The sequence below is a fragment of the Dendrobium catenatum genome, unplaced genomic scaffold, assembly GCF_001605985.2.
Source record: "Dendrobium catenatum unplaced genomic scaffold, ASM160598v2 fragScaff_scaffold_898, whole genome shotgun sequence".
Lineage (NCBI taxonomy): Eukaryota > Viridiplantae > Streptophyta > Magnoliopsida > Asparagales > Orchidaceae > Dendrobium > Dendrobium catenatum.
The window spans coordinates 1,274,988-1,284,086 of NW_021319360.1; the positions used below are offsets into that span (position 1 = coordinate 1,274,988).

The following is a 9,099-nucleotide window of genomic DNA, read 5'->3' on the forward strand; positions in this document are numbered from 1 at the left end:
GAAAAGAAAGTTGCTGTTGGGCCTCTTCAGGGCTCACGCTAGCCGACACTAAAGTGCGGTACTTTTGACAAAATGGAGAGAGAGAGACGGAGAGAGCGCGGGGCTGAGCGAGACTGTGCATGTGTTATCGTGTTCGTATTTTTATTTTTTCCCAGATAAATTGTGCGGTAAGAGAGAGAGAGACCACTCACACATGTAGGTCGACGCCACACACGTGCATAGAGAGAGTGTGAGAAGTTAGACAAGTTAAAGGGCAAGAGAAGAAGACTTCTATAGCTTTCTGTGAGGGAGAAACAAACTCTCTTTTTCACTTTCATTATCTCTTACTACATATTTTCCCATTTCTCTTTATAAGAATGGCTCCACAGCACTTTAGTTCCACAGATAATGGCATGGCAAATAGATATATTGAAGCTAAAGCACAAGAAGAAGCCAATTCCCCCTCTCCTTCCTCTTCAAAATCCTTCTTTTCTCAAATGGTCTCCGTCCCCAACAATCCTTCTTGCTCTCTCTCAACCCACAAATTCTTTCCCTTTATGGGAAACTCAGACACAAATGAAGTGCTTGCAGAAAATCACAACAGAGCTGATGCCGAGGAAGAGAATTTAAATGAAAGCACTGGGCAGTCCAGTCTCTGCGCCAGAGGCCACTGGAGACCTGAAGAAGACTCCAAGCTCAAAGCTCTTGTTTCAATTTATGGCCCTCAGAACTGGAATCTCATAGCAGAAAAACTAGAAGGCAGATCAGGTAAACTATTTGCAAGAAATTAAACATAATTACTACTGAATAATTGTAAACCAGTTCTTCATTTTTTGTGTTTTTTTTTTTAGGTAAGAGCTGTAGACTCCGATGGTTCAACCAACTAGATCCAACGATAAATAGAAGTGCTTTCACAGAAGAAGAGGAGGAAAAGCTCATGGCTGCTCATAGACTCTATGGGAACAAATGGGCTATGATTGCAAGGCTATTTCCTGGTAGAACTGATAATTCTGTGAAGAATCACTGGCATGTTATCATGGCAAGGAAGTATAGAGAGCAGTCCAATGCTTACAGGAGGAGGAAGCTAAGCCAAGCCATTGACAGAAGGGTTGAAGAAATTACTCCTAATCATCCCTTCTCCTTCTCTTCCTCCATTGTTGATTACAGTTCTTTTTCTCCTCATCTCTTGCCAAATGGTGGAAAGAACAGTTTCTCAGCCCACTTTGGGAGCCATACAAAGGAAAAACCCCTTGATTTCCTTTCCGGTATGTTTTCCTTTATTCTTACTTTTCTTCTTCTAGCAACACTGCCTCTTCTACCATTATTTCCATAACGCCACTGATTTTGTTTGTTTCTTTTTGCTGGGTTTTTCATTATTGATGGTTTTTTATGGAAAAAAATTGGGTGAAAATATTGAAGAGATTGGTTATCAAAATATCTGAATTTATTTTGAAACAAATATAATACGAAAAAAATTAATTAGAAGTATATTTTGCAATTTTTAGATCCATTGATTCAAATTTAATCATCCATTTTTTTTCTTTTTTATTATTTTCCCTGACTTCCATTACGTGCATTGTTCCATCTGTAACTTTAGCTCAATACATATATCTGTGTTAGAATGGTCTTTTCTGATTTCAAATATGAAAAATGGAAAACATAAACACAAATTGGCATTCTAATTTTTTTTTCATATATTTTTATCTAATAATTTTAAAAAAAAATTGATAGAATGATTACAAATTTTAATGCTACATTTCTTAAATATTTCTAAATAAAAATATCTATTTGTATTAACAAATAATTATACATATAGTTCCAAAGTAGTCAACCAGTTAATAAAATCTAGAGACACCCTAATTGTTACATTAAGTCAAGGCCTTCTCCCAAATGAAGGGCCTCTTTTGTAATCAACTGCAAATATTAGTGGATTCATTCAAACGTGGTTTTTTCCCATTTCCAGGGTTTTCCACCTAAAAATCTTGATGTCTCTTATAAATGATGCACCTTCTCTATTTATCTGTATGTGTGTTGGATCTTCATACAAAACTAAGACATTTGGATTTATACTTCTCTACCGCCACAAATATTTCAGGACTCACCACTGATCAATTTAATTATACAGTTCCTTGATAATTTTTTGGTTATCAATCAAAAAGTCTTAGATTTAAGTCTTATATATGTGAAGCTGTGTATTAATTTGAATTAATTGATCCACATGTCCCACCAAAAAAAAAAAACCTGAACTCATCCTTGGCTTATCAGATCCTAGAGACCTACCAAAAGCACTGAAAATTTGGACTGAAGCTGTCCTTAATAACTCGAAAGACACCTGTGGCTCTAAAGTTCATTTGCTACTTCATTAATTAATTAAAGGCAAGTCATCATTCAACTTAGAAACTCACGCAAAGCCTTGCAGGCCAAAGCCCCAGAAACGGAGATAAGACAAAAAAGTTCATTACGAGGACTTGGGAAGGGCAGAGTGATCATAATGAAGCCTTACACAGCTTTTACTGTCATCAAGAATCGAACTTGTTCGCGATGACAGCTTCATCATCATCAGGAGAGGGTGGAGAAAATACTGGTCAGGTAAATAGAAAAGAAGAAGAAGGCCGTGGGCATATGGTGGCATCCATGGCTTCATCACCAACTTTCATTGATTTTCTTGGAGTAGGGGCCACTACATGAACTTGGAATGCTGAAGAGAGTAGCATGAGAGAAGAAATATCAGAATGTCTGAGGGCGAAGGGGGTAGAGAGAGAGAGAGAGAGAGAGAGAGAGAGAGAGAGAGAGAAACGAGGGGGAGGAGGATGCTTGCTGGTTTGTTTTAAATGTGATTATGGGAAATAGTCTCTTTGGGTGGGTTCTTTCTTATGTTTTTGCGATACTCTCTTTGGAAGATAAATATATTTATATATTATACATATTTTAGTAAATAAAGTATGCAAAGCCTATCAACATGGAATGATATTTTTTCAAAATTAAAATATATTCAATATAAGTTATATAATGTTTAATTTATTTTAAGAAAGAAGAATAGTTATTATTTGTTAATGTTATTTAGTTTGCAGTTTATAAATATATTTAATTTTTAAATAAAAATTTTTATATTTGGATTCAATTTTGTGTAAATAGTATATGCCAATATAATTTGTTTCGAATATTTTGTGTGAATGAAGTCAACAATTTTTTTTCATTATATAAATAATTTTGTGTGACATTATATTGTATTTGTAATAATACATTATTATTATGAACTGGGTTTCATTTTGGACGACTTTTTTGTTGCTTATTAAAGTAATTTTCTAGTACAGAAATTTATATTTTTTAAATAAAAAGCTACTTTATGAAGAAGTAAAAAAAAAAAATCCCAAACATTGCACTAATATCAAGAGAGAATAACCAAACTAGCATTTTGTTTTAGTTGTCAAAAGAACAATATACATAGGAAGTTTATGATGATCAAATATTAAAAAAAGAAAATAAAAAATTATGTGAATCAATTTTAGTAAGCTTATATTGAGACTAGATTAGAGAATTTGAGCTACTAACTAATTAAAATTGTGCTGTATAATAAAATAATAGTCGTGTGCTCAATAAACAAAATACAAAAATCTGAAATCTAAACTCTCCTCATATGAGCAACATAAAATAGGTAGACGAGATTAAAAAAAAAAAAGATCAAATAAATGCTAAACTATTACTCATTTTAGAAGTTGTATGAAATAATTTTATAAATTCATGGATTTGATACTAAGAGCTCTTGAAAATGAACTTGCATCCTTTGTATTTTCTCTATCAGCTCCTTCACAAAAATTCAAAATTGCATTGTATTTTCATGCTAGCATTTCATACATTAGCTCATAACTACCAACTCAATATGCTGCCTAATTTATGTAGATCATTTAAAAATTTTCACAGAAAAAAATTGATACCCACCACATTATGTAATTCATGTATAGACAGAATCAATGTAGAATAAATCTCCTTTTTAACTTACTACTTTGAAAAATAAATTGATCGTTTATGTGATTTATCTTCTCCGAATTGATCATTATCTTATTTGGCTTAAATGTTATATGTGCTAAGTAACTAAGAGAAATATGTATAACATAAATCTATATAAAAAAAAAATTATAGCATAATTCTAACTCTACACGTACCATTGATCCAAATCGTGCATCTAATTATTATACATCACAAGTAGCTATCTCACATGGAATATTGTAATATTAATTATGATTTAGTATCATGAAAAATTGCACAACCCAATGGTTGCATAATCATCTTATTCTATAGTGCACTTTACAATATAGACTTCATCAACTTTTTTTTTTCCTTAAGAATAACTAAAACACCCCTAAAAATCTTAAGAGCATAATCATTATTAGTGAAACTATGTCCTACATCAGTGAGAAAAATTAAGAATATTTCATTCTCTAACAAGTTTGATACACATACAACTCTACCTATTGAAACGACCATACTATTGCGTACATAATTTTACATTATCAGAACTAGGGGTGTCAATTTCGGGTCACGGGTCGGACCCGGAATTGACCCGTGTTCAAACGGGATGACCCTAACCCGACCCGGTTAGGTAAACGGGTCGGAAATGTGAACCCGGACCCGACCTGGCGGGTTGCCGGGTCGACACGACCAGACCCGGAAAAACTGATTGCATTGGGCGAGCGCGGGCAGTGTTGCACGCGGGGTCGCGCAGTGGGGCATGGTCGCGGTGGCAGCGGGATTGCGCGGAGTGGTCGCGCGGAGCGGGTCATGGCGGCGCGGGGTCGCACTGTGGGGCGTGGTCGCGGGTAGCAGCAGAATTTTTTATTTTTGTACTAAAACTCCGTTTTAGAAAGCAATAAAAAAGCCGTCCCAAACGAAGCCTATATTTCATATGTAAATGCAACTGTCATAATGTGGCTCATACATGATAAATAAACTTCAAAATAAAATACAAGAGATTACTCTTTACATATATGTGCAATTACTAAAAGAGTAATGCCAATATTAGAATAAGGTCAATACAACATCAATTACATCTAAAAATTACTTCTCCTGATCAGTGTTGCTATTTGCACATTGTTCTTTCCTCTTCAAAATAATGATAATATATTTTTATGTTTGCTTTTTTTTTCTTATAAATAGTAGAGGTAAAAATATATTTGCACTTGCTACCAAATTTGCTCATATCATCATTAGGCGGAGGCCCATTGTCATAGGATCTCTCTTTAAATCCTCAATTAGTAAGAAACTAATTAAAATACTATATACGTACAAATTTTTAGCATAAGAAAATTTTCTTGCATCAAAACATATAGTTAACATATTTCACTTTTATTTTTAGATTTTCACATTAACTATCTAAGAACATATATATATTATACATTTTTATTTTACTACACTGTCAGGTAAATTTTGATGTATTTACACCATGATCAGAATTTTAAGACGAAAATTAATAATTTATTACAATCAAGTTTGATTATATATAAAGCGCACACTCTGTGAAGAACAAAAGTTTACAAGTAGGGGTACAAGTGAGCTAAACCGACTCGAGCTCAATTTCATTAATGAGCTCAAGTCTATATTTGAGCTCGTATATATATTTAATGAGCTTGAGATCGAATTAAGCCTAACTCATCTTGTAAACTCATTGTGGTGCTCAATTAAGTTAAAATGTATATAAAAATTAATTTAAATTAGCTTTATATAATATATTTAAATCTTTTTAAATTTATTTTATATTAAAATAAAAATAAAAAAATTAAAATTAAGAAATAGAGCTCAGCAATCAAGTTAAGCTCGAGCTTTTCAAACAAGATCAAGTAATTGAGCTAAGCTCGAGCCATAAATTTTTTAAAGAGCCTAGTCCCAGCTTAGTAAATGAGCTTGAGTTCAATAAGAATATTACTTGACTAGACTCGTTTATATCTCTAATTATAACCCAACAATACAAGAAAAAAAATCAGATATTTGATTTGTATGAACATTTTTATTTGTTGATTTGATATATTTTCAGCTGACTGTACTCTAAATTATATGTATATCAAAGTAGATGAATGGTGGATCGAAAATAATAAATTACATATATGCCCTTAGCATAAACAAATAATTTATTTTCTTTTTAAAAACTTATGTTTTTTAGGAGAGTTGCAAAATCTTATCATTAAAGTTACGTTGCATAAACTAACAAATATAAAAGAGGACCAATCCTTATTTTTCTCGAAAATATCTTCAACGGTCCAATCAGGCGAGTCAAAATAGATTGTCATTTTCTTCCAACGTTCTTCTTTATGCTTCTAACTTTTAAAATCTCAGAACGCAAAATATCAAAAAGTTAGAACGTTGAAGAATAAATCTTTATCAGATAGGATAGATTAATTTTGGCCGTCTTGTAAGTTGGCTACTGAAGATGCCAACTCAGCATTTAAGATCATGTCGTGCCCGTCTTTTTTTTTTTAAATAAAACTTTTATATTAAAATTGATAAAACGAGGTTACAACAGTTGAAGAAGGGAAATCAGACAGCAAAGAAAACCAATAACAAGAAACAGACACAATAAAAACCCGCAAAGAGGGCTCAGTAGAATGCCGAGACTGCCAGCGTCCACGAGAGCACCAGGACCGTCCAGCAAAGGTGGAAATCACCAAAGGTTGCCACAAAGAAGCCAACGCAAACACGAGCCCCAGCAACATCATCGCCCCGCAACCTTCAATCCAAACCATGATGAAAATAGAATAACCGAAAGAGCCAAACAAGGATGAAAGCGAATTATCTTATTTTGCCACCTCTCTTCCAATATTTTCCACGAGAGGTTACCTTAAGAGGTACATCACGGTTCAATTTAAATTCATTACCCGGATCTGAATAGGACTCAGAATCAGATCCAAAGTCAGACGAATTGTGCAACCAATCACCCTGAATTTAATATCAAGTCCAGAAGTACCACTCACTGTTACAGGAACATTAACCAAATTATCCAAAATTTCTTGCACACCCGAATTAACAACCAAGCCACACACATTTGATTCCACATTACCCACACTAACCATCGGCCTACCACAATCCTCCATAATATCCAAAACAGGCGAAACCTCATCCCCCCTTCCACACTCGGGAGGAGAAATCGCAACATTAACAGAATCAGAAACCACTTTCGACACCAGAACAGCATCCGAAATTTCCTCAATCACATCTTTAGGACCCAAACCCTTCACCACACTAGAAGGAATAAAAGGACTAGCATTATGAGACAAAGTAATATCAGCAGCCACCGACATAAAGACACCAGCATCACCCTTAGCACCAGGGGAAAAAGTCGGAGACTCAACAGAAGGTAAAACATCGGTTTTAGTCGCAATATTAGCATTCTCACATCCCATAATTTTCTCACAAGAAGAATCAATAACATTACCAGTTTCAATTAAGAAATCATGTCGTGCCCGTCTTGTTTAAATTAATATAAGGCTTCGTTTGGGACGTCTTTTTATTACTTCTGAAAACGGAGTTTTAGTACAAAAATTTAAAAATTTGTACTACAACTCCGTTTTAAAAAGCAATATAAAAGCCGTCCCAAACGAAGCCTAAATGCATCACCATTCAATTCTATGATTCTTATTGTCCGATAATACTCCGATAATACTGTTCATTCTGATTTATTGATTGAGAATTTTGATTATCAAATAAGAGATTTTAAATTTAAGTCTTAAATATTTAATATGTATGTGAATGTAACTAAATTGATTTAAATATACCTCCAAAAAAATTATCTGATAAGTTAGCTTAATTATTCATCTCTAATTTAATTAATTATTATAATTACATATTGATAAGAAAATCAATTGATATTAGAAAGATAGAAATTTTTAAATATTTTTTAATAATTTTATATTTAAACACATGTTTATATCATATTTTAAGTTTATTTTTTTTTTTTAAATTTTTGAATGAGTTAGTTTATAAGCGGATGAATTGATCTATGTAGGACCAACTCGAGTTTGACTCATTAAAGCTTCGTTTATGATAGCTTCATACCATTATTTTTTGTTATTTTTATAAAAAATTATGCTGAAAAATTATTGTAGAAAATAGTAAGAAAATTGTCTCAAATGAATCCTCATTCTTCAAAGTTTACTTAAGGTCCGTTTAAAACAGCTTTCTCATTGCTTCGCTATTCATATAGAAATTATAATTTATTTAACTACTAATTCCTTATTGCTTTTTATAATTTCATTAGTGAAAAATTATTTTTTTATAATAAGAATAATTATTTTTTTCTACAATAACTTTATATTTAATTTTATAAAATAATGCAGCCGTATCAAACAGACCCTGAGTTTTAATTGATTTATTATTCTTTTATGTCTCGAATTACCGACCACTAGGACGAAATGAAAGTCATGATATGCTTTATTATGCATGCGTCAAGATTCGCAATCAAGGCTTATCTGAGAGAATGCGTTGGTTGATCTCACAGCAAAAAAAATAATATCTATGATCAGTTAGAACTTGATTCATATGGGTCCACTGAATAAACTGGGTCTGGCCAGCCAGACATGTACGAAAACATGTACAAATGGTCGGATTCTTTGTTGTAAGCATAAGTGAGATTTTTTCTCCACAAAATTCCATCAAGTTTTGGTGAATGTAAATGAGGTTCAATGAAAATGATGCAGCTCATTTTGATCTGTTAGTTGGGAGTTTTGATTATCAATTAATAAGTTTTTGATTCGAGCCTTATATGTGATATATGTGCGAGTTTATCTTAATTGACCTAAATGTCATAAGGAAAAGAGATTCAATGAAAATGAACAAGTCTTTGAAAAAATTAAATTCAGATTATCTTGAGGACATTAATTCTTTCGTATTCAGATTTATATGAAAAGAGAAAAAAAAAAAACATTTTATATTAGATTATTATGATAAAATATTAAACTATTAGTTAGTAGTTTCAAAATTTTTGAATTTAAAATTATTAAATTTAAGTAATATATTAATAAACAATTAAATTTTTTTATTATATTATATAAATTATCATCATCATCATCAAGCCTTTATCACACTATGTGGGATCAACTATATGAATCCTTTTCTCTAATTTGTCCTATTAAG

General features: G+C 32.3%; 1 protein-coding gene across 1 annotated transcript; it reads left to right on the forward strand.

The window, feature by feature from the left end:
- The first annotated feature begins 294 nt into the window (after positions 1 to 294).
- Positions 295 to 2,923, forward strand: LOC110110539 (transcription factor MYB105). The gene is made up of 3 exons (XM_020842065.2): positions 295 to 747; positions 831 to 1,244; positions 2,399 to 2,923. Exons 1-3 carry the CDS (start codon positions 357 to 359, stop codon positions 2,665 to 2,667), a joined length of 1,074 nt encoding a protein of 357 aa, XP_020697724.1. The 5' UTR covers positions 295 to 356; the 3' UTR covers positions 2,668 to 2,923.
- Positions 2,924 to 9,099: the final 6,176 nt, after the last annotated feature.

Coding starts and splice junctions, on each gene's coding strand:
- LOC110110539 (XM_020842065.2), top strand. CDS start 357: ATGGCTCCACAGCACTTTAGTTCCACAGATAATGGCATGGCAAATAGA. Junction 748..830: donor AAAACTAGAAGGCAGATCAG/GTAAACTATTTG, acceptor TTTTTTTTTTAG/GTAAGAGCTGTAGACTCCGA. Junction 1,245..2,398: donor ACCCCTTGATTTCCTTTCCG/GTATGTTTTCCT, acceptor AAAGCCTTGCAG/GCCAAAGCCCCAGAAACGGA.